At 36.1% G+C, this 24,037-nt stretch overlaps 1 protein-coding gene across 6 annotated transcripts in view; it reads right to left on the bottom strand.

Annotated features, from left to right (window-relative positions):
- Window positions 1–23,746, bottom strand: part of LOC100354219 (ABC-type organic anion transporter ABCA8A) — a 74,572-nt gene extending 50,826 nt beyond the window's left edge. For 4 of the 6 annotated variants that reach the window (XR_011383399.2, XR_016223503.1, XR_016223502.1 and 1 more), the window contains exons 1-13: window positions 23,584–23,746; window positions 22,932–23,270; window positions 19,111–19,254; window positions 18,409–18,503; window positions 17,812–17,913; window positions 16,600–16,804; window positions 13,920–14,084; window positions 9,222–9,325; window positions 8,285–8,511; window positions 6,668–6,809; window positions 6,228–6,413; window positions 5,158–5,299; window positions 1,911–2,076 (exon numbers count right to left, since the gene is read on the bottom strand). Coding sequence is in view for 3 of the 6 variants with exons in the window: in XM_051825894.3 (XP_051681854.3) it covers window positions 1,911–2,076; window positions 5,158–5,299; window positions 6,228–6,413; window positions 6,668–6,809; window positions 8,285–8,511; window positions 9,222–9,325; window positions 13,920–14,084; window positions 16,600–16,804; window positions 17,812–17,907 (1,433 nt within the window). In the remaining 3 variants the exon portion in view is untranslated. Of the gene's footprint in view, window positions 1–1,910; window positions 2,077–5,157; window positions 5,300–6,227; window positions 6,414–6,667; window positions 6,810–8,284; window positions 8,512–9,221; window positions 9,326–13,919; window positions 14,085–16,599; window positions 16,805–17,811; window positions 17,914–18,408; window positions 18,504–19,110; window positions 19,255–22,931; window positions 23,429–23,583 lie in introns of those variants that run through there. The other 2 variants (XM_070060399.2, XM_089316726.1) reach the window with 2 other exon arrangements.
- Window positions 23,747–24,037: the final 291 nt, after the last annotated feature.

Below are 24,037 nucleotides of genomic sequence, written 5' to 3'. Positions count from 1 at the left end.
GTGGCAAGTTGGAGATGTTTTTGATTTACCGTGATCCAGCATCTCTTAAGGTGGTCAGATGGTATTTGAATGGAGAAGAGAAGAGAGACCAGTTTGACATAAAAAAATGGTATCATCCCAATATACCACTTAATAGCTGACAAATGTAATACCTTTTAAGCTTTAGGTTTTTACATTGAAAATTGGAATGAAAATAATAATGCCTACACCATACAGTTGCTTTGAAGAGTAAGTGAAGTGTTTCAAATCATATATCCAGTGGTTGGTTCTTAATCATTTAATAAGCATTGGATTCTATTGATTAGATGATGAGGATTATGATAATAGGAGGGGTTGTAAGTAACACACAGGTTCTATTACAGCTCTAAAATCCTAAGTGCTTTAGCTACATGCTTTCATTCTTCAGATAAACACACATTTCACAAACTAATCAAATTTACATTGTTGCTTGTCACTTACTATGTTTTGTCATATAACTCAGACTTCATTTGTATTGATTAAATTAGATTTTTAGCATTGCCATTTTAATCCTGTCTTTGTAGTCTTTCCTAGTACTTCTGGATGGATGAGGTGTTGAAGAGAATATGAAAGACATGAAGAAATCAAAGTCACTACTCTGCTATGAGTTGCTCTGCCTCAGATTCAGCCTGGTTTAGGGCACGAGATACAGAAGTGTGGTGCTGCGGTTAGCGCTGTGACGCAGCAAGGTAAAGCCCTGGCCTGGAGCGCTGGCATCCCATATGGGCACCGGTTCTAGTCCCGGCTGCTCCATTTCCTATCCAGCTCTCTGCTATGCCCTGGGAAAGCAGTGGAGGATGGCCCAAGTCCTTGGGTCCCAGCATCTACGTGGGAGACCTGGAGGAGGCTCCTGGCTCCTGGTTTCGGATTGGCAGCCATTGCAGCCATCTGGGGAATGAGCCAGTGGATGGAAGGCCTCTTTCTCTGTCTCTACCTCTCTGTGTAACTCTTTCTTTTTTTTTTAAAGATTTATTTTATTTTTCAAATAAATTTTATAATTCAAATAAAATAAATCTTATCGTTAAAAAAAAAGAGAAGTGTGGTGCTAAATATACCACACACAAGCTGTCCGTGAAAATTGAAATGAGTTCTAGAAGCAGCTTGAGGTAATCTGAGAAGGTTCACAAAGCAGTTAACATGGACTGGACATTGAAGGACAGTTGAAAATCAAAGTTAAAAATTAAAGTACTTTGAGGAGTTTCTTCTTTTTTTTTCAACTAAATTTTTTTGAGATAACATATTTTTAATTTATATTATAATTAATGACTTAATGGCTGTACTAAATAAAGAGTACAATAAATAAAAATAAAAATATCATAGAAGAACTTTCTTCTTAATTCCTTATTTAGAAATAAATGTAACTAGAACAAACAAAATATAAATTTTTGGGCCTCAGAATGGAGATATGAAAGCTCTAAGAGGCTTGTTGTCCTGAATACCTTGTATCCATCTCTAAGTTTTTTCTCCCTTTTCCTTCTTTCCTTCATCTTCTTTGTAGAAGTGATGAGGAGAAAGAGACCAACGTTAGAAAAAAGGGAATTAGGCATCACAATAAATGAAGCCGAGGAAAAAGAGGACAAACAATGGAGAAGAGAAACAATATAGACCACAAGCAGAGGGTTCAAGTGAAAGCCTTGTTGAATTATGACGGCTGGTGCATCTTAAGTCTTTAATGTAAAGGTTGAAACTAACGGCAACATCATATCCTTGTAAAGGAACTAGGGAAGAGACAACAGTGACAATTACAGAGGAAGAAGGGTTAGGTGGGAGCCATACGCAGGACTCAAAGGAAGATTTTAATGGCACCAGTGTTTGCCTGAAGCAGGCCAGAAGCGGAGGACAGTATCTTTGCTTCTCAGCTATCTCTTTACACACACCTCATAATTTATTACCTGATAGCTTCTTTCCCATGGAATTCTGGGGAGATTGGTTCAAAGGAGTCATTAGAAGAATCATACTCTATTTCATTCTCAAGGACCTCATGGTCAGCTGTGTTCTGTTGTGACGAAAATGAGCACTTCAGGAAAAACAAGGGTGAACGTCGACGTCCATATTCATCTATGTGACCAGGAGGTAATCATATGTTGAATCAGTTACTATTTTAAAGATCCTCCTTTTCTTGTATACCTGAACACATTGTCAATACAGTGAACACTGTTTTAAAATGCTTTCATACGTAGAGCAATAAAGAAAAATTACTGATATTTTTATTAAAATAATTATTTTTATGAGAAGCATTGAACATTTTTATTTTTAAAATCGAGAAGAAATTTTAAGACAACATTCAGAACTTTTTTAAGATCACTAGAATGAAAATGCAAAACATGCTGCATGTTATTAAATGGTTAATAAAAATAAAAAGTTGAGAGAAATGACAGACTATTGAAAATATAACATAAATATTCTCGGACAGAATGTAACTCAACAAAACTATGTGATAGGACATAGAAAGGAGAAGAGAATGGACACAATGGATTAGTTAAGTCCACTAGAATAGTTGTAACTCTTCATCTGCAATTTGCTCAGAATAAATTACATTTTTGCATAAATTTCTATCACAATGTCAATTTCGTTGGTAGCAGTGAACAAAAAACCAAAAAGAGCACTGCTGAGACAATCTGAAATGATCTAATGTGCTTGTACTTGGAGTCCCTGAAGAAACAGGAAGGAAAGAAAAAATTTGAAGAAATAATGGCTAAAATATCTCCAAATTTGAAGAAAATTACAAAATCATCAGTCTAAAAAGCTTAAGGAATAGCAACTACACAAACATACACACAAATGAAGCAAACTATAGCAACCAATTAAAAAATTAAGTTAAAACTAGCAATACTTGGAAGAGAAAAATCTTAAAAGTTGTCAGAGAAATAGTACATATTACACAGAGATTGGCAGGAAACTTTGTTTTGAAGACAACGGAAGCCAGAAGACAGTGGCTTACATCATCTTTAACTGATTTAAAGAGCTTCATCTTTAATATACTGAATGAAAAATATCTGCGGATCTCTATACTCAGTGCCTTTCAAATGAAAGCATGATAAACATCTGGAAAAATAAGATAGAGGTGTAGGACTACAGCAACACAATACTATACACATGATTTTGAAAAGAAAATGGGAAAATCATATATTTTAAGTTAGATTATATTTAAATTTTTAAATTGAAGTGTGAGAAAAAGATGAACTATGTCACATACTGCATAAAATTCTGATCAACATCCAAAGAAAATAGCATTCATATTGATTTGTAGAAAACCCATTTACTCAAGAAAATAATATTGAACAAATGCAAGGACTGGGGAAGTAATGGATCTTATTTGTTAGAATGCAGAAAAACAATCAAAAAAAAAAAAAAACAACAAAGTAAGAGAAAAACCAAGAAAAAGAAAAACAGTGAAGAAATATTAGTTTCAAGTTCCCTGAAATAAGACTATATTAGGAATATTAGGAATAAAGACTTAAGTTTGAACACAAAAACCAAATATCTTTGTAATTCAGAAAGGAGACAAAAACTTAAAAGTCAAACGTGATAAAAATAATTTTTAGATGATTTTAAAGAAATTTGTCCAAATCAGACAAATATTATTCAGAGTATTAGCACTGGATAAGTAATTTTTTCCTCTTTAATAGTTTTATCAGTGTTAGAAAAAAACAAAAAGTGAACACACAGACAAATCAAATAGATATGCCTACATGTACTCAAAGTACTTACTATAAAATAAAAATTAGCAAAAATGGAAAACCAGGTGAACTTTTTCATTCTGAAAACTTTGGAAAAGACAACCATCATTCACAAGTGGTTTGTTTGAAATCAACACCAATAATTAACTAAATCAAGAAATCCTGCTGCTGCTTTTCTCTCATCAATTTAACTCTCTCACTCTTTTCCTGTGTTTACTCATAGCCTTGGGGATTAAGGGTGGGTCCTTGTGTCTCACATCAGAAACACAGACAGGAAAGACACAGTCCTGGCTCTTGGGGATAGGAGGTTGTTAGACAAGAGCTATGTAGCATTCAATTCACAAATATTTTCTGAGTATTTAAAATGTATCCGGACTTCTCAGGGTACCTGCAATGTATCAGGCAACAAAATAAAAAAAATCTACCTTTGAGAAGTTTATATTAGAGGGATATAACAGATAACACGAGAGGATAAGTTTATAAATGTGTGATTGAATATACTTCTGTGATTTCATACTGCAGTCAGGCTGCACGTTAGAAACATTTTTTTGAAAATTAAGATGCAGTGAAGAAGCAATTGACTCGGACAATATTTGGGTTGAGTTGGGTACGGCCTTCATTTAATCTCCCCAAAACATCATAGATAAACCTATAAGGTATTATGTTAAGTGCCAGGCAAATTAAGAAAAATACCATATGACCTGATTTATGTGTGAAATCCAAAGAACTTGAACTCATAGAAGCAGAGAGTAGAATGATGGTTATTAGACTAGAGGGTCAAAGAGGTAATAAGATGTTGACCAAAGAATATAAAATTTTCATTATATGGAAGGCATATAACTATGAGGAAGAGGTCCATTGTAAGACATGGTGACTATAATTAATAACTAAGTATTATATTCCTGAACATTGCTGAAATTAGATTTTAAATGTTCTCACCACAAGAAAAATAAGTATATGAGACAATGCATATTTTAATTAGCATGTTTTCGTCATTCTACAATGTATATGCATTTCAGAGCATCATATTGTGCATAATACATACATACAATTTTTGTCAGTTAATAAACAAAGCTTCATAGATGATTTTGATATGTAGTTTAGAACTGCAGAACTTTAAGTAACTACAAATTCTTCTAATTAAGCACAACACCAGAGAACAATTAGGATACTCATGTCCTAATTGTTGGAAGAAGGAAAAGATGGAGAAAGAGAATCTAGTTATATAATTAATTAATCTAAGGGACCACAGATTCTATATATAAATGCAGAATTCAATCGTGAGCAGATAAGTTTCAAGGGAAAAATCAAAATGTAATTTCTCCTTGGTCATGGCTAAGATCATCTCTTTCCTGTTAATGAACAAGTAATTCTTCAAGTATGGGTAATACATATTTAGCATATATTTTTAAAAGAATGCAATTATAAACATGATAAGTTTTATCAGGTTATTACTTACTTGGCAAAATTTTTTCAAAGTAAAACATCAGTGTCAGGTAGAGGAAACTATCAAAGAACAACATGAAAATTGTAAGTATGATTATATTTGAGTCACTCATTGAATCTGCATTAGAATTCAAATCATAATCCATGTGTAAAAGCTGAAAATTAAAAATAAACCAATAAATGAAATTAATTGCTTTAATTTATTAAGAATGTAGATATAGCATAGATTTTAATTATTACTTTCTACCAGATTCTGGAAATACAAAGTTATATCATATGGCTGCCTACTTTATAGTGCTTTATTAGTGAACATGAAAACTATATACTACATGAAAACTATAATGTAATGTAATAATTGGTATGGTAGATGTATACTCCAAATAAAAAAGAATGTCCAGTAAATCACAGGGGTATATCACAGGGGATGCAACAAGTGATCCAGACTTTAAACAGAATTTCACTAAATTGGGAATCTGAAAAAGATAGGTTATTTTGGGACATGGCTGTGTGAGGGACAAAAATATTATGAAAATGTATTTTGTATTTAAAGAAAGACCAATAGGAGCAATTTGTTGATTCATAATTATCAAGAGGAGTGTTACATAACTAGTTTGTTTACTATTTAATGATTGGCTTGCTCCAAACTTAGGGGAAAGAGATGGTCTATTAAGTTTAAGGACCAAATAGGAAAGGAGAAGAAAACATATTTTAACAATGACAAGGGATTTGCTGTTCAATTCTAAGTGACCAAAAAATACCTTTTACTTTTATTTGCTTTGTGTTGTAGTTTCCAGAATTGGGTCATATGTTCTTTTTAAATTATTAAGTCAAATAATTAATTGGAATAAGTTAGTTAGAACTCCATTTTGGGGGCTGATGAAACACTTCATATCATACGTAAAGAATTACAAGTCTGCTGGAATGAAACTCCTCATCACTTTTAAAGGTCATCTTTGCAACTTCGCAAGAGTCTTTAGCAAGGGTGTAAAACGTATGCTACATGGAAATGATTACAGACTATTGACTCCCAGGGAGGAAAGATATTTTGGAAATTCATTAATACACAATTCCTTGGTTTCTCACCTGGGTCATTCCAAGAGTGAAGGCAAAGGGGCTAAACAAACTTAAAATCCACTCCAGGGATGCAGGGAGCTGTCTGTACAGGGCTGTGAATCCCAGACTCCCCCACACGACTGTGAGAAGGAAAACCACTAGGCCGGTGAGAAAAGATTTCTTTACCAAGACGCTCATTAAGAAAGTCAAAGCAATCTAAAATAAGAGAATATCCTGTTAGTTTATGTTTCTAGAATTATCAAAAGAATAAGAAATTTAATATATAAAATTTAGTTTTTTTCTATAAATTGCTACAAATTGCACCACAAAGTATTATAAATCAAGTTGTATGGACTGTCTTACACAAACAGAAAAGAAAAGCAGTACACAGAGGAATAACCTCGTTGGATACCAACACCTGCCCCTTAGGTAGAAAGCTAGTCAGAGAGAGGTTTTATTCATTAACTCACCAAAGACAAGCCATAGAAGAGAAACAGGAGGAAGACCACCATGAAGTTAGGCAAGATGACAAATTGGACGGACTTTATGATAAACGTCAAGCAAAGGGCCAGAATGAAAACATAACCAGCGTAGAGCACGCCCCAGGAGAGCCTAATGCGGGAACAAAGTGTGGTTTTATCTCAATTCATGCTCAATTGAAAAGGAGGACCTGGAGTGCATTCTAACATCATTCATTCCTTCAATTATTTAGCAGTTATCCATGGTATTCTAGAACATGTAAACACAACATGATTATTTGAAACAGAAGATATCCTTTCTCTGAAAATTATGCAAAGAAAAATAAGACAAATCTTGTGAAACTTGGAAGGAAAGAAGAATATCTCAATGAACAAATTTGGATTCAGGCTATGTCTCCAAAATGTGTTCTAGCTCTTTGACCTCTAGCAATCTGTGTGTGTGATTTTCTTCCTCCTGAAAATGGAAATAGCACTCGTGCACATTCAGTGAGATGATGATGTATGTACAGGACCTTGTCCCAGTGAATGGAAATTTTTGAGTGAATGTTAGATTCTTTCCACCCTATGCAAAGGTTCTCTACTGTAAAAATAAAAACTCATGAATTTCGATGGAAATAGGAAATTCTTTATGACTAATTGTAATACTTTTTCCTCCAAAGTACTTCTAATAAGATTCCTCTTTCTTTTGATATGGACACTAAACATTCTAAATAATTTAATTAAAGTCTGGTGTGATTGACCATTATTTCCCACTGTGGCAGAGGAGGAAATTGGGACTCAATTATTTTAGGCAATTTGCCCATGTTGATACAACTGTCGTGGTGAGCATGAATTGCTGTCTGTCTGTTCATTTTCATCACGCACTATGTTGTTCCGCATTTCCTAGTCAGGGACTAATGTTTGAGCGAAACAGTTATTTGTCTCAAATTTATTCTGCTCTGTAGGGCTTTTTCCTTAGTGCCTTCAAAATAAACGGCTTCTTTTCTCAAAAAAAAAAAAAAAACTCTAAAGCAAACATTTCATTAAACATCAGAAACTTTTAATTCTCATGAACCTTAAAGCAAGACATATTGGTTAGTCAGTAAGTTAAACATCACACTTGGGGCTGGTGCCATGGGCTCACTTGGTTAATCCTCTGCCTGTGGCACCAGCATCCCATATGGGCCCTGGGTTCTAGACCCAGTTGCTCCTCTTCCAGTCCAACTCTCTGCTGTGGCCCGGGAAGGCAGTGGAGAATGGCCCAAGTGCTTGGGAAGAAGCACCTGGCTCTTGGCTTCAGATTGGCGTAGCTCCGGCTGTAGTGGCCATTTGTGAGGGTGAACCAATGGAAGGAAGACCTTTCTCTCTGTCTGTCTCTATTACTGTCTAACTCTATGTCAAATAAAAAAAAAAAAAAAAACACCACACTTGATCACATATATGCAATTCATCCTCCAATTCAGAGAAATATGGCCTTCATCTGGCTAACATTATACCAAGGGCAAATTGCACCATTCATAGGGAAAAGAGAAGATTAAGAAAGCTCTAGTCTTTAATAATGATGCTTTGTATCTAGAAACCAACTTTTCCTGAGTTCCTCCCTCTATATTTGTGACCCATTTGACTCACCAGAATGCTAAATTTCGAAGACCCATCATTGTCATTAAACCTTTCATCTTTTTCCTTTCTCTTGTAACTCCAAGTGAGGCATAGTAAGTGAGTGGGGAAAAACAAATAATGCATGTAAGAATGTAGAAATCAGTCAGAATTCCTCCTTGACTAATGAAGAGATCTATCTTCATATATTTTCCAGTAACTGACATCAATTCCTCCATGACTGAATGATTTGTTGTGATCTGAACAAAGATATCAATATACAAAATCATGCATTAACAAAATACAGGTGACACTTTCTCAGTTTTTTTCCCCTGGTGATTTCTTTTTCTACAAATTTGTAATGGGCTTATCTGGATGTGATGCTTGCCTAACTTTCTGCATTCATGGTTCTGCCACTGGCCCAATTGGATTCTAGAGTCCGGACATTCTGAGCTACTCACACGTGTCAGAATTTACTGTATTTTATCATTTCCCTTTCTAGCATCACCTATCCATTATTCTTGAAATTTCCCTTCCCACATTATAAACTGGACATACTTACCGCCTGCTCATTCAAGTATAAATTTTTCAGTAGAAATTTCTCCTCCTGTTCAAGACTGGGAATCTTTTTATGTTTACTTACAGGGACTTTCTAACTTGCTAACAACGCACTTTTTTGGTCTGATAATTACCTAATTATGTATCCAAATTCCTGACATTGGTAAGTCCCTAGAGAAAATGTTTCTATTCTATTTACATTGACACCCCCATTGTGATACTATCCATGGCATATAGCAACTTCAGGAAACTTTGTTGGGAAAAAATGAGTGAATACAGTTAGTGAAGAAGTAGTGAATAAGTGAGAAAATAAAAGAACAGAGCTTTTTATCTATATTTTCTTTCATAAACATCTGATGCGTCTAATAGCAACAATTCACATTAAATATTTGTATTGAACTTTTGTACTCACTTCTATAATGGCAGCATTAATAGCAGCTTGAAAAGCCACAAAGCCTTTTGTCCAGAAATATGTAGCTTCACATACAATCATGTCCTCAGTTTTATGGCAATGTGCTTTGAGGAACAAAGAAAACATAGCTATCATTTAGTGTATGTTGGTCCTGATCATAGGAAACAGTGGATTTCATAATGTTCTCCAACTCCAAATGCTTGTACATTGACTCAAAACCCATAAAATGTAAATATAGTAATTATTCTCAAAAGTAAAGGCAGCAGAGCACCCCCTCTAGGACTTGTTCCTTAATTTCTGCATTTATTCTATGACTCAGTAGCTTTCTTATACTCTCTTCTGCATATCTCTGCCTTCCATGAGCCCCCCCCCCACTTGGGTATTAGTTTTAAAAATACCTTTATAATTTTCAAAAGATCATACTCTAGAGTTCCCAACAAGCAGAACAACGGTTAAATAAAGCATTTTCTAATAAGACGACACTGCACACAGTGCAGAGCATTGAACCTGTGGCACTCCTAATGAGATAACAATCAGGGAGTCTTTTGAGGAAAAGTTATTTTAAAAAATGAAAAGGCAAAGCTACCCACCCATTGCCGGTTAAACTGCAGATTATTAAAGATGAATCAGTATTATGTTTGAAAATTATGTACTATATGAACTTTGAAATATTTTAAGTTATGAAGACATATTTTAGACTTACAAAACATACAAACACAAGTAGTAGAAACATTGATGTTTTGACCATCAATTTTAACAAATAAATCATTGGAAGGTAGAAATCCTTTATATCTCCTCTGTGATCTGAATCCTGTTGCTAATATCACCATCTCATAATAACTACTATCCTGAATTTTATTGTCATCTTTATACATATCTTCCAAGGTGTTTGCATCCCTAAACAATCTTTACTAAGTTTGTAGTTAAAATTTGATGTGGGTGTGAGTTTGGCCTTGAGGTTATAATTTGAGTTAAGATGCCTTTTTCCCACATTAGAGTATCTGGATTCAAGTCTTGGGTCTGGTTCCAGGTCTTCACTCTAGCATCCGGCAAATGCAGACCCTGGGAGGCAACAGTGATGGCTCAAGTAACTAGGTTCCTGCATTCCATAGGAGAGACCTGGACTGAATCCCCAGCTCTACATTTTTGTCTGGTCCAGCCTCAGCCATTGCATACATAATAAGATTTTCTTTGAGAGTCAGAGTTACAGACAGTGAGAGGGAGAGACAGAGAGAAAGGTTTTCTTTCTGTTGGTTCACTCTCCAAATGGCCGCAATGGCCAGAGCTATGCCAATCCGAAGCCAGGAGCCAGGTGCTTCTTTCTAGTCTCCCACGTGGGTGCAGGGCCCATGGACTTGGGCCATCTCCACTGCCTTCTCGGGCCACAGCAGAGAGCTGGACTGGAAGAGGAGCAACCGGGACTAGAACCCGGAGCCCACAAAGCATGCCGGCGCTGCAGGTGGAGGATTAACCTATGCGCCATGGCGCCAGCCCCCATTGCATACATTTGAGAAGTGAACCAAAGCATGGGAGTTCTCGCTCTCTGTCTTTCTTCTTCCAAGCAAATTAAAAAAATCCTTTATGTATATCCTACTGTATGACTCATTCTTCCACTTTCTTTGTTATATGTTGTAAAGATTGATGTATATTGCCAATTTGGGTTTTCTGATACTGTATAGAATTACACTGTATGAATATGCTTCAATCCATGTTTACAGCTTCCAATATTTTGTTATTACAAAAAATATGCTTATCTGAACATTTTTATATATATCTACTGGTATGCACATATATTCTCAGTGGGGAGATGTCAGGAAATGACTCCACATAGCAGATAAAGCCACTGCCTGTAATGTTGGCATCCCATATGGGCACCGGTTCTTGACCTATTGCTCTACTTCCAATCCAGCTCTCTGCTAATGTCCTGGGAAAAGTGGCAGAAGATGGGCCATGTGCTTGGGCTCTTGCCATCACTTGGGAGACCCAGATGAAGCTTCTGCCTCCTGGGTTCAGCCTGGCTCAGCCCTGGCTGTTGTTGCCAGGTGGGAGAACAAACCAGTGGATTGAAGATCGATCTCTCTCTCTCTGTGACTCTGCTTCAGTAACTTTTTCAAATAATAATAATAAAAAATTTAAAAAAAAAACTACAAAATTTGATTCTTACTCAGCTTACAAACTAAGCATGAGTCTGGTGATGAGGGCTAGGGAGATGTTCTACTCCTCTCTATCCTTCAAGGAGCCACCAAGTGGGCATTTTTCTCCATCTGCTAGCAGCAACTATACAGAACCTCCTTGGTTGTGAGCAGAGAAACAATGACTAGGAGAAATTTGCAGTTGCTTTGCAATGTTTGGACCTAGTAATTAACAATGAATCTAGAAAGTGTAGAGACCCAGATAGGGTGGAGACATTAAAGTCTCTACTACAAGCATACAATTTTTGCTAAGATTTCTGAGTGAAAATGTTGCATTATAGCTTCTGTCTAGTACAAATTTTTCAATTTCCTCTCCCTTTTCTGGAAATTAAATTTTTTATATGTTGGAAGAGAGTTTTCTCTGCATCAAATTCTGAAGATTGCCTACTCTTCCTTATTAAATTTTTAAATCTAATGGAGGTGCAATGATTTCACATATGATTACAAAATGCATTTTCTCAATTGCTACTGCAGGTTAAATAGTATTGTATTTTTTTCCTTAAGTGTATCTTTTGTCTTCTAGATCATATTTTCTGTCCATTTCCTTGGGTTATGTTTTTCTCATTCACTAAAAATATGAGGTTTCACCTCACTGCAGTTAGAAGGGCTCTCATACAGCAATAAAAAACAAAAAATGCTTGTGAGTCTGTGGGGAAAAAGGAACCCCAGTACACTGTTTTGGTAATGTAAACTGGTGCAGCCACTGTGGAAGACAGTACAGAGATACTTCAGAAATCGGAATATAGACCTACCACATGATCCAGCCAGCCCACTCCCAGGAATTTACCCAAGGCAAATGAAATCGGAATATGAAAGAGTTATCTATACCCCATGTTCATTACAGCACAATTCACAATAGCTAAGATATGTAGTCAACCCAGATGTCATCAACTGTTGCCTGGATAAAGAAATTATGGTATATATACACTATAGAGTACTACTCAGCTGTAAAAAAAAAAAAAAAAAAAATCCTGTCTTTCACAACAATGCACTGGAAAGCATTATACTTAGTGAAATAAGCCAGACCCAAAAAGACAGATAGTGTATGTTTTTCCTGATCTGAGGTAACTAATAGAGTATCTCAAATGTAATGTATTGGAGTGAGATGGACATTTTGAGATTCAATGATTGTTTACAGCCCTTGTCTCTTCTGTTGAGGAACAGTGTTGTTGGTTTTTTTTTTCTCTTCATATTATTTGTTGAGCTCTTTTACTTACTGTAGTGTTAAGTTTACAATCCTCAAGTAAACTGAAAGTAGATCTTTGTAAAAATTAAGAACAGGAATGGGAGGGAGAGAGGAAGAAGGGTTGAAGCATGGGCAGGAGGGAGGGTAGGGTGGGAAGTATCACTATGTTCTTAAATCTGTGTATAGGAAATACATGAAACTTGTATACCCTAAATAAAATTTTAAAAAGAAAATATAAAAATATATATTTGTACTCTTTTGTCTGTTTCATTGGCCATAAATATCCCAACGTTTGACTCCTTTATGATCTTTTATAACTAAAATTCTTGTAAAGTCCTTTAACAAAGTTCTATAATTTTTTCATAAAAATTTTCTCATCTTTCTTTACAGTTTTCACTCTCCAGATAATTTTTTCATTGCTATTTTGATCAAATTTTTCCAAAAATTTATGTTCCATCCAAATGTTACTAGTTCTTCTTGGGCTTTCTTGTAGTATATATGTATACATGTATATATGTATGTGTATATATATATTTTTCCCTTTCTATCACACAGAATTATTTTTTAGTCTGTGATAATTTCATTTCTGAAAAATCTAATATCATATATTGTTTCTACCACCTCTTGCAAATGGTATCTTGAAAATAATTTTAGCGTTTTAATTCACATTCATACATAATTATTTTACTCCTGGCTTGGAATGCAACACTCCAGAGAAGTTCTATAATTGCTTCAACCAATCCAGCATCTTTTTTATATTTGTTCTTGAGATTTCTTTACCAGGTAGGTGGTAAGAATGAGTCCAAAACTACATAAAATGGGCAGACATTCAAAATTATTAAAAGGGGTTTAAATTTTTTTTTTTTACCCAACTCAGAGTAAAAGGTAAAAGAAGTTTCTTTGTAATATTTCTTTGTCAATGGGTAATTTTTTCCTACATTTTTCTTTTAGTTAGGGTAAATCACTTTGAAAATTCCTACATAATGCAGCCGTCTCCAATTCATGCAAGCACAAGACCCTATCAGTTGTCTGAAAGTAGCTAATGAAATTGTAAAGCTCATAGAACATCAGTAAACATCAGCACAGTGCTCTAGCTTTTGGTGTTCCCTCCATCACTGGCTGCTGGAAATTCCTTAATATCATGTGACTTTAGCTTGGGAAGATTTTAAAAAATAAATACTTTATCTAACCTTCTCTATTTCCAGAAGTCAAGTTTGTATTTGTTAATGAAGTCTTCTGTTTCATGCTAATTAATATCCTTCCATATGCCTTATGATATGATAGAATTGAAAGCGAATAATTTTGTAGCTGGCAAGTTACCTAAATGGTCCTGATGTTCCTTCATATTTGGCATTCGATATCCTCTCATGAACTTCAAATTATACGAGTGAGTATTAGTAAATATGACTTCTACTACATCCCCATAATGGTGTGAAATTATTTCTGTAATATTTTCTTCATCTGGAAGGGCCATTACTTCTCTTCCTGCAGTTATAAAAAAAAGTATTGTTACAGGTAAATTGCTTTAAGTGATTTCAGGAGGCTATATATATATTCCTTCTTATTCAGATTTTTTTTAGTGAAAATGAACTCAAATAGCATAATGACTTTGGATAAGTCATTCAAACCAAAGATGAAAAAAATATATTTTTAATGTTATAGATAAAATCAGAAGGACTACATGGAAAACTAGTTATTTTATTTCAAATTCTCTGGTTAATGAGCAAATTCCAGTGATATAAATATATCACACCATTTCAATCACATTATTTGCAGAAAAATTGCAGTTATAATCAATCTAAAAATAGTATATAAACATGAAAGTATCTATACTCAACGAAGTGCTAGCTCACATCAATGAGAGTCACTATGAAAATTTATTTTCCCTTAAAAACCAAATATACATGATTAATACATCCAAAAAGAGTGGAGTTCTGAAATGTTTAGAGTAGCAGTATCAATATCATTAGCATAATGTATATTCTCAATAGATACTGTTTAACTCCCTCTCTATAGATAATATATATTATAATCAATATATGTGTTAACAAAACTGAAGCAATAAGGGTTAATTCATTTCTTTTCTTAATGGATGTGATATGTAGAAAAAAGGAGGGACAAAGAAGCATGTATTCTAATAGAAATGGATTTTAATACTTTGTTCATAATTAAAATGTGGGATCCTTAGCAAGTCACCATACATCTGCTCCTAATTACTTTAAAATAAAGATGACATGTTATTGCAAGGATATACTCTATGTTAAGACTAGGTGCCTGGTAACAATTTAATGAATGTTTATTATTACAACTGCACATGCCTTTGAATGAGGGCTTTATTCAGAAGCACAAGTTCATGACATTGGGCCCTCTGGAAGATATCTGTGAAACGGAGGTCTAGACAAACATGTCTCAGGACAGGTTGGGAGACTGAACCTTAAGTGAACAGTTCAGATCAAATTATGATGTTGAACTGAAATTGGATTCAGCATCTGTACAAAGATGCTTATGTAGACCTACAGATTCCAGTGTAAATCATAGTGTGACAACTGGTGAGGTGCCTTGGGAAGGTTCAAGTCCACCTGACTTGATATTATGCATGCAGCACAGCACAAAGAAGAGGGAAAAGCCCAACACAATGGGAACTGAAGCCACAGAGACTCTAAGTAACAAGTGCTTTAAGACAGACTCCAGAGAGGGTGGACTTCTAGTTACTGAGCCTACTTTTGAGGTCAGAGTCCAGCTGCAAAATAAATTGATTACCTGGACCTAGTTAAAATATAAACAGATGTTGACTAAGGAAAGGAAGAGAAGTGATAAAACTTCCAATGACCTGGAATTGAAAAATCCATGGGTCACCTAATACAGAGCTCTTGGTAGGGGATCTGGTACTCCCAGGGAATACCAAACCCTTCCAAGATGCTCTCAAACTCAGATTCAATTCACATTTATGGAGCACTCACCATGGCCAAGATTGCTTATGTTAAAAAACACTATAACGGGGACTGGCGCTGCGGCATAGCGGGTGAAGCTGCCATCTGCAGTGCCAGCATCCCAAATGGGTGCCTGTTCTAGTCCCGGCAGCTCCACTTCCAATCCAGCTCTCTGCTATGGCCTGGGAAAGTAGCCGCAGATGGCCCAAATCCTTGGTCCCCTGTATCCATGTGGGAGACCCAGAGGAAGCTCCTGGCACCTGGCTTCGGATTGCCACAGCTCCGTGAGTTTGCGGCCAATTAGAAAGTGAACCAGCAGATGAAAGACCTTTCTCTCTCTCTCTGTCTCTGTCTCTCTCTCTGCCCCTCCTTCTCTCTCTGTGTAACTCTGACTTTCAAATTAAATACAACTTTTAAAAATAAAAACCACTATAACAAATGCGTTTGTATTTCCTTAAAAATATGTAGGTATTATCTCCCTGACTTGCAAATATTCTTCTAGTAGCACCCTGAGATAAAGTTGGGACAATACTTTTCTTACATTCTTAAAATGACATGGTTTGAGTGTTTTCTAAGGGTAGTTTGCGAACTTATGGGTTGGAACTATGCCTATTTTCATTATATGATTTCTTGGGTTGGAACTGAGTCTTGAAACTCTACTGAACAAGCGTGGCTAGCAATGATTTAAACTCCTACTAAAAACTATATGAGTTAAGATTTTGTCACAACTAAAAGATTAATGATATACATTGTTGATCTTGTAAATGAGAATAAAGGAGGTCACCGATTTTTTAGGACTTATACACAGTAGAACACAACATAGCAAACACACTATCAACCACTAGTTTTCTCATCCCAAACCCAGTGCTATTTCTCTGCTTATTTTTGTTATTTTTAGATCATAATGGGTATCCCTTTATTTGAACCAAGGGAAAGCACATTAATGTGCCACATTATCTGTTAACTTTGACAAATAAACAGTTTATTAAGTGAATTCCAAATTAAATACACATATTTGTAACTAAATTACCCAGCTACAGAAATTCCTTCTGCATTAGTAGAAAACTAACCTGTCATGAAGGAGGCAGAAGAGAATTTACTCATTATCCTTTGAGTTGTATTGGTGAAAGGTGTGTATGCAACAACATATGAGGAATCATTAAATGAATCTATTCGTCCCAGGTCCACAGTAGACAGTGATGAAAAATCATTAATTTCATGACTATTAGGAAACACATATAACATCAGGAGTATGAGCAATGAATAGAAACATTCCTGTAACAGAAAGAATGAAGAAAATGATTGTTTCAACAAAGTCAACCACAATCGGTTTTATTGAATTGTTGTGCTTTTCCTTGATCATTTTTCAAATATTCCTGTGCCCTCCAGCATGCATTGTTTTGAAATAAGATGAAGACAGAAATTCAGCAATTTCAATAGTGGCAACTGATTTCTAATGGAAGTGCAAGTCTATTGCTCTCCAATGCTAATGCCAAAGCCTATATGCACCCTGAAGTGCATGAAAAGCTGTGACAAATTATTAATGGGGCATAAACTTAATGATGCACTACTGCTATGTTTGAATTTACTGCAAGCCTACATAGAGTAGAAGACAGTTCCAAGGCTTTGATCACTTAGCAAGAGCCATCATGAGTCATATTCCAAGATTACAGAATTGGAAACACAAAACAAAATGAAACAAACAAGTAAATGTCTTAAAATGATGGACTGTTTTGTTAGGTACTATAGCTGGGAACCTGAAAACCATAAACAAAAAATTCCCCTTTATTTGAATTTCCAAAATTCAGTGCAATCACATTTTAGGTAGAAATTCTACCTAGTTATACCTATCTGATACTTAGAAGCCAAGAGTATAAGAATTACTAACAATTTCTCTCTTCAGTATCTTATTATTTTTCCAAAACCTCTATACTCTCAAGAAACCAACATTTTTTTAAAGGGAAAGAGATCAAAAGTAAAATTCTCTGTTGCCTATTTTCATTTTTTAATATCCTCGTCATTTCTTCAAATTGTTACTATCTTGATTTCAGTAATAATGAGTAGAAACAGTTTTAAAATGTGCCATGATAAGCTTTAAAAATATTTATTGAATTTTCAATTATTGACCTGCTTCATTTTTAGCCCTTAACATATGGCTTCTGCTTCTGTTGTATAAAGATTTGATTCTGTTTTTCAGGGGAAATCTATAAAAGATACTTGCCATCCAGGATAAAAGCATTTTACTATCATACGTAAGAAGCAACACAGATATCAAGTCATACCATGAAGGTATTTCTTTTCATTCTTTTTTTATTAAGTAAGTTCTTCCATAATAAGGCCCACGTTTGTTGACATACACTTATCTCTCTCTTAACCATTTTGCACTGTTTAATAAGAAAGAAAAAGAGAAGAGGAAAAAATGTTAATATCTTAACAAGAGGAAATTTCCTGCTAACGAATCAGCCCGATTACTTGACATTCCCAATTAAGTGGTCAGAATCTATGAATTCCAAACTTAGCAATTAGGTACTTCTATGATGTCCTCCATCTCTCCTGCCCTCAAATCCAGATTTTGTTTCAATGGCATATTTTTAAAAATAAATCTGTCCCCAGTTTTTTGCTTCCACAAAAACATTTACATACATTTACATCCTAACTTAGGATTTAATGTTATTTTTAATTATTTTAATGCATCAATAAACACAAATTTTCAGACATCAATATATCTAACTATTTCAGAGATATTTTGTAAATTTTTTCAGAAGTAATTTCATTTACACCAATCAGATTGGAGGGGACTATCAAATTTCCTTTCCCTGGTAAAGAAAATTAATTACGACATTCCATCTATGAAAACACTGTTAAAACAGAAAACTTACCAGAATTTTGGAAATGAATTTTGATGATGCAAAGATTTAAAAAAGTACTATTAACTTCTTGTGCACACGTGTGAGAATGTGTTTAGGTGATGAACCTACAAAAGGAATTGCAGAGTTATTTGATGTGGACTTTCCAACCATCTTCATCTTTGTTATTGTATGAAAATTGGTTCTGCCTTGTGGGGGTTTCAAACGAGGAGACAGGACGTGGGAGCATCCATCCTAAAAGTGTGCCACGGGATAGCCTTGCACTCTCACTCTTATTTAGAGGGTTCCAAGAATTCTATAAGCCAACAGGCACGGGGGCAAGGTTATACATCAGCTTAAGGATTTGGGAAAAGGAATTCAGTCTGGTTGCCTAAGATAGGGATCAGAGCTGTGTTGTAAATCTTCAGACACAGGCCCATTTAGATGCTCATGAAAATTTACAAATTCCCAAAAACACTCCAGGTACCAATTAATGTCCATTAGCTCCCTGCTGTTCCCTTGCCACATCCCTTTGGGGGCGGGTGTGCCCATCCCTGGCCTGTTTTAGCTTGAGCAGAAACTGCAACCCTGCCTCTAATTTTGGAACAATTTGCTGTCTGAGAACCACTTACACAGCATTCTCTACAATGCCTTTTTAGTTTTTTAATACACAAGAGTTAATATTTTATTATAATTACGAGTTGATTAGATATATGAATTGATTTTACAGGTTACCATGGAAATGCTATATGTTAAGACTTGTGCTTGAGGTGGTAGGAAGAAAGAACCCCTTCTCGAATCTGAGATTCAATAGGCTTTATCTGGATTAAAATCGTAGGACTTTTTGCCTGTCTTCTTCAACTTCCCGTCATTGATCACCTGGAAAATCAAAACGGAGTGGATATAAGTTAAATGATTATAATTTTAGTAGAACAGGAGTACTAAATAAAAATGGGGAAGTGTGCTTGGGTGGGAGAAATTGAGGATAGGAGAAACAGGATTTGCTATTTTAGAATTTTGTGTATTAGCAAGATTGGAGATACAGATATAATGGATTATGAGCCATACTAAGACATCCTCATGCCTGATCTCTGGATAGGGGTGTTCATTGCCTTGGGTACCAGTTTCAGTGCTAGTGAAGGTATGGTACGCTTCTGGTCAGTTAACAAATAGCAAAGAAAGTAAGAGCTTCTAAAATAGCAATTTAAAATTTCTGCAATATCACAGAACATGATTCACATTTTTTAAAAGCATTGGTATTCAGATTATAAATACATGTTCATTCAGCACAAATAGTCCGGAGATTCTACTGCAAATGTACTAGGAGTATAGGGCTTTCCAAATATTGCAGTCTGCTAGAGTTATGCTGGAGCTTGTTGGAGTAGGAACGCAGGGATTATTGTAGGAAGACATGGCTGTGAGTAGAGATAATATGTGGTTGCAGATCCACTTGGCACTTGGCAGGTCCAGGATTTTGCCCCTGAGAGACAAAGCAAAAGCTAAGCTTTCTAAAAATGTGATGCAAATGCTACTTCTGCTTTTAACTGTGTATGCATGTGTCTGTATGTGTCTTGTGTCTGTGTCTGTGTGCATGCAAGGTTTCTGTGTGGAAGATATTAGTGAAGGCAGCAGTGCAGAGATACAGAAATAAATTGAGTAAAGTTACATCTGGAGGCTTTTGAAAGAAGCCCTGTGCATGAGTGATTGTGAGTAGAAGTACAATAGAACAGTCTCCTCCTCTGGTAGCAACAGTGAAACACAGCTTAGCACTTCTCACTCTAAGCAAAGGGAGTTTTGCTGCACCTGGAGGGAGAAGGGGCTTTGTAGAATTTGGTGCATGTACTAGGGTTTGCAGAGAAAGAGAACCTATAAGATATAACTATATTCATATCACTTAATCAATAGATTGTTAGATTACATATGGAGATATAGGAAGATAGAAATAGAGATTACACAGATGATAGCTAGAAAGATGATAGCTAGGTATAGACAGATTAGATAGATAGATAGATAGATAGAGATAGGGAGAGGCTGATTTTCTGTAAGTAATTTGTTCACATAATTGTGAGGGTGGCAATTTTGAAATCTGTAGGGCCAGATAGCAGGCTGGAAATGTCAGTAAGAGTTGATGTTGTCGCCATATTATGCAGGGTAGCAAGCTGGTTTCTAGGTAGGTGTTTTGAGGAAAATTCCTTTTTCTTAGGGAAACCTCAGGCTGTATTATCAAGGCCTTCAATAGACTGAATTAAGTCCCTACATTATGGAGGGTTGTGTGCTTTACTCAAAGTCTACTGAGTTAGACATTAATCATATCTAAAAAATATCTTCACAGAAACATATACACTGGTGTTTGACCAAACAAATGGGTACCATAGCTGGGCCAAGTTGGCACATAAAACTAACCACCACAATGGGAGAATTTATACATATATTTCATTGTAGAAGAAATATCTCCCATAAGGAAAAGATTTAGTGCATAGTTAGATAATACATCTTTCTGCAACCCCAGCCAATAAATTTCATACAAATATTTGCTGGGCCTTTCCTGAAAACTATGTTCGTAAAGAAAAAACCATACTTGGTCTTAACTGAACAAAACATAGATTTCTTGGTCTGACAAAAAAAGTTGTTGTTTTTTTTTTTTTTTTTTTTTTTTTTTTTTTTTGACAGGCAGAGTGGACAGTGAGAGAGAGAGACAGAGAGAGAAAGGTCTTCCTTTGCCGTTGGTTCACCCTGCAATGGCCGCCGCTGCAGCCGGCGCACCGCGCTGATCCTGGCAGGAGCCAGGAGCCAGGTGCTTTTCCTGGTCTCCCATGGGGTGCAGGACCCAAGCACCTGGGCCATCCTCCACTGCACTCCCTGGCCACAGCAGAGAGCTGGCCTGGAAGAGGGGCAACCGGGACAGAATCCGGCGCCCCAACCGGGACTAGAACCCGGTGTGCCGGCGCCGCAAGGTGGAGGATTAGCCTATTGAGCCACGGCGCCGGCTAAAAGTTGTTGTTTTAGAAGGAACATTAGTCTTCTGGGAAGCATGTCAGGGGCATGGTTGGCATAAATGGACCAGGAATTTCGAATTTTAGGCAGAAAATTACAAACTCCATACTGGCCTATGTCATTTGGCTCTTAATTCTCAACATTTGCCAGAAGTGCCTTCCTTTTTTATTTCACTTTGGCCAAGAATGGTCCACAGAATTGTTGTGGAATATTGCCCAGAAGATGAAGAGTGGGTGTGCCCCTGCCTGAAACCATAATCTGTCATCCTGTTCAAGGGACAAGGTCACATACACACACACACACACACAGAGGGAGGTTCAATTTCCTAGAGCCAAAATCTCAGGGAAGGCATCCTGGGACCAGTGCAATGGGAGACACTTTGGTGAAAGCAATCACAGAGAGCATTGCCAGAGAAAGAACCTAAACATGGCGCTTTAATGAGGCTCAGAGTCAAATCAAGGTAGAAGCAAATGGAGTAAAGAGGTCAAGAAGCCCATAGAAAGAGAGGAGAGAAAGTTCCGTGAGTAAAATAGCATTCGGTCAGAGTATCCAGGATCCCTACAGATGGCTGCTGGCAGTGCAGGCTATCTAGCAGGTTGATCCGGCCAAGAAAGTGACCTCATGACTATGGAATCAGCCACAGCTCAATGCGTCTATCAGGGAGAACTGCATCTGACTACAAATCCTTCAGGTTTTCCATTGTCAAGCAGCTTTGCAGTAGGAACAAGTCCATAAAACTACTCCTTTGCTCACTTGTTTTCTTCCTTGATTCATGTAGCACCTTAATTTATGTTTGAATAAAAAGTAATGGCACACGGAATTATTATTATGAACTTCTTAGTTTACTTCTGGCTATATGGATTCTGATTTTCTCATGCCATCATGCTGCTAATGCCAATAAAAAATCTTTTTCTAGTCACCATGAGTGTAGAAAACTGTTTGCTATAAACTGAACAGTAGAGGTTGCAGATTTGAAATAACACTGTTATAATGAAATGAAAAATAAACATTTCTCTATCTGACATAACAAAGTGTGTACAGTGTATACACAAAGTATAAAAGATACAGGAAAGTCTCTCATATTTAAAAAATATAAATCTGAGAACTAGAGGCAGATACAATAAAAATTTCTGTAATGTTAGTAGGAAAATTCCTAAAGTGCAAAAAAAAACCCTCAAATTGCTTTGTAGTAAAATCTCATTTTTTATTGTTTATTAATTTGCAATTCAGACTGGCAAAGGCATTCATACTCCCATTCCCACACAAAATGCATTCAAAATATTTACTTAAGTTCCTCATGATCAATCCATTAGCAAACTTCCAGTTTATTGACACATTCATATTTTAACTTAACACGACAGCACAGTCACAAAATTTTAAAAAATCAGTTATTAACCAAATCCCCATTTTACTGCAAAATACATCATCAGATATTCAAAAACGTTAAATTCATTACTTTAAAAAGAATTCACCCACAGATGTTTGGTCTTTAGTCTAGGGGGTTTTATTTATAACACTATAATGCAACAAAACAGAAAATAAAATAAAAAAGATGAACTTACTTTTATGATGTCTGAAGAAAATGACCTAGAAACTCCTTTTGGTCCTGCTCTCATTATTTCCAGAAAAGTGGCTCACATTTCTTCTGTTCTCTACAACTTGTTTATGTTAGGCTTGATCTGTTTGCCTGCTTTAAAAGTTCCCAGTAAGACTGCTCTCTGGAGGGCAGTGGTGATCGCAATTCTCTTGCCCAGCTGAACACTGAATTCACGCGATCATTCTTGAACAAATTCCCTGTTTTATCGGCATCCAGCCAGTTTCCACAGCCGACAGTGCCAGCTGTCCTTCCCTGGTTGGCTGCTGTCTTACAAAGAGGATTCAGTAGTTGTAACTTCTCTTTTCTATGCCCCAGACGAAAGCAGTAGGTTTCAACATATAAAACACCATCATTAAACACTAAGAGAGCAAAAGGCTTAGAGATAAACTTTTCATCTCTATTCTGGAATTCTAGATTTTCTGATTAACATATTGACTCAGATAATTTAATCTGGTTTTGAAAAATTTTAAAGGAAACTCTTGATTTTTTCCCCACTTCCCATTATATCTTCCTTCACCATTTTCTTTATTTCAGTTGCTCAAGCTAACATATTGGAAATCTTGAATAGCTTTCACCCTGATTCCTGTACCCCACCCCCACCCATTAGTGAGTCTTACCAACTTTAGTCCCAAAGTATATCCTAATCCATCCACCAAAGTATATCCAAATCCACTGTCTCCACTCTGCTTCAAGCCTCTGTCAACTCTCAATTAGCATTTTGTGAAAGCCTTCTAATGAATCCCACATCCCACACCCACTGTTGACACCATAACAGTTGTGATACCTCCCCTTGGAGGCAAGTGTTATCTTATTTCAACTGTGTATCTGAAAATTTAACTCTCCCATTAGCATCCAACAGCTTCTAGTTGCACTTAGAACCCAAGATGAGAGCAGGCCTTTACCTTTGTGATTAAGAAGTCCATGTGCCACATCAGAGTGCTTGGGTTCAATTCCTAACTTTGGCTCCTGATGCCAGGTTCTTGGAAATTCAGACTGATGGCAATAGATGATGGTTTGGCTCAGGTAGCTGTATCCCTGCCACCCATGTGGGAGACCTGTACTATATTCCAG

The sequence above is a fragment of the Oryctolagus cuniculus genome, chromosome 17 (genome assembly GCF_051225735.1).
Source record: "Oryctolagus cuniculus isolate XC-2025 breed Fujian yellow rabbit chromosome 17, ASM5122573v1, whole genome shotgun sequence".
Lineage (NCBI taxonomy): Eukaryota > Metazoa > Chordata > Mammalia > Lagomorpha > Leporidae > Oryctolagus > Oryctolagus cuniculus.
This window is presented reverse-complemented; position numbering and strand designations above follow the sequence as displayed.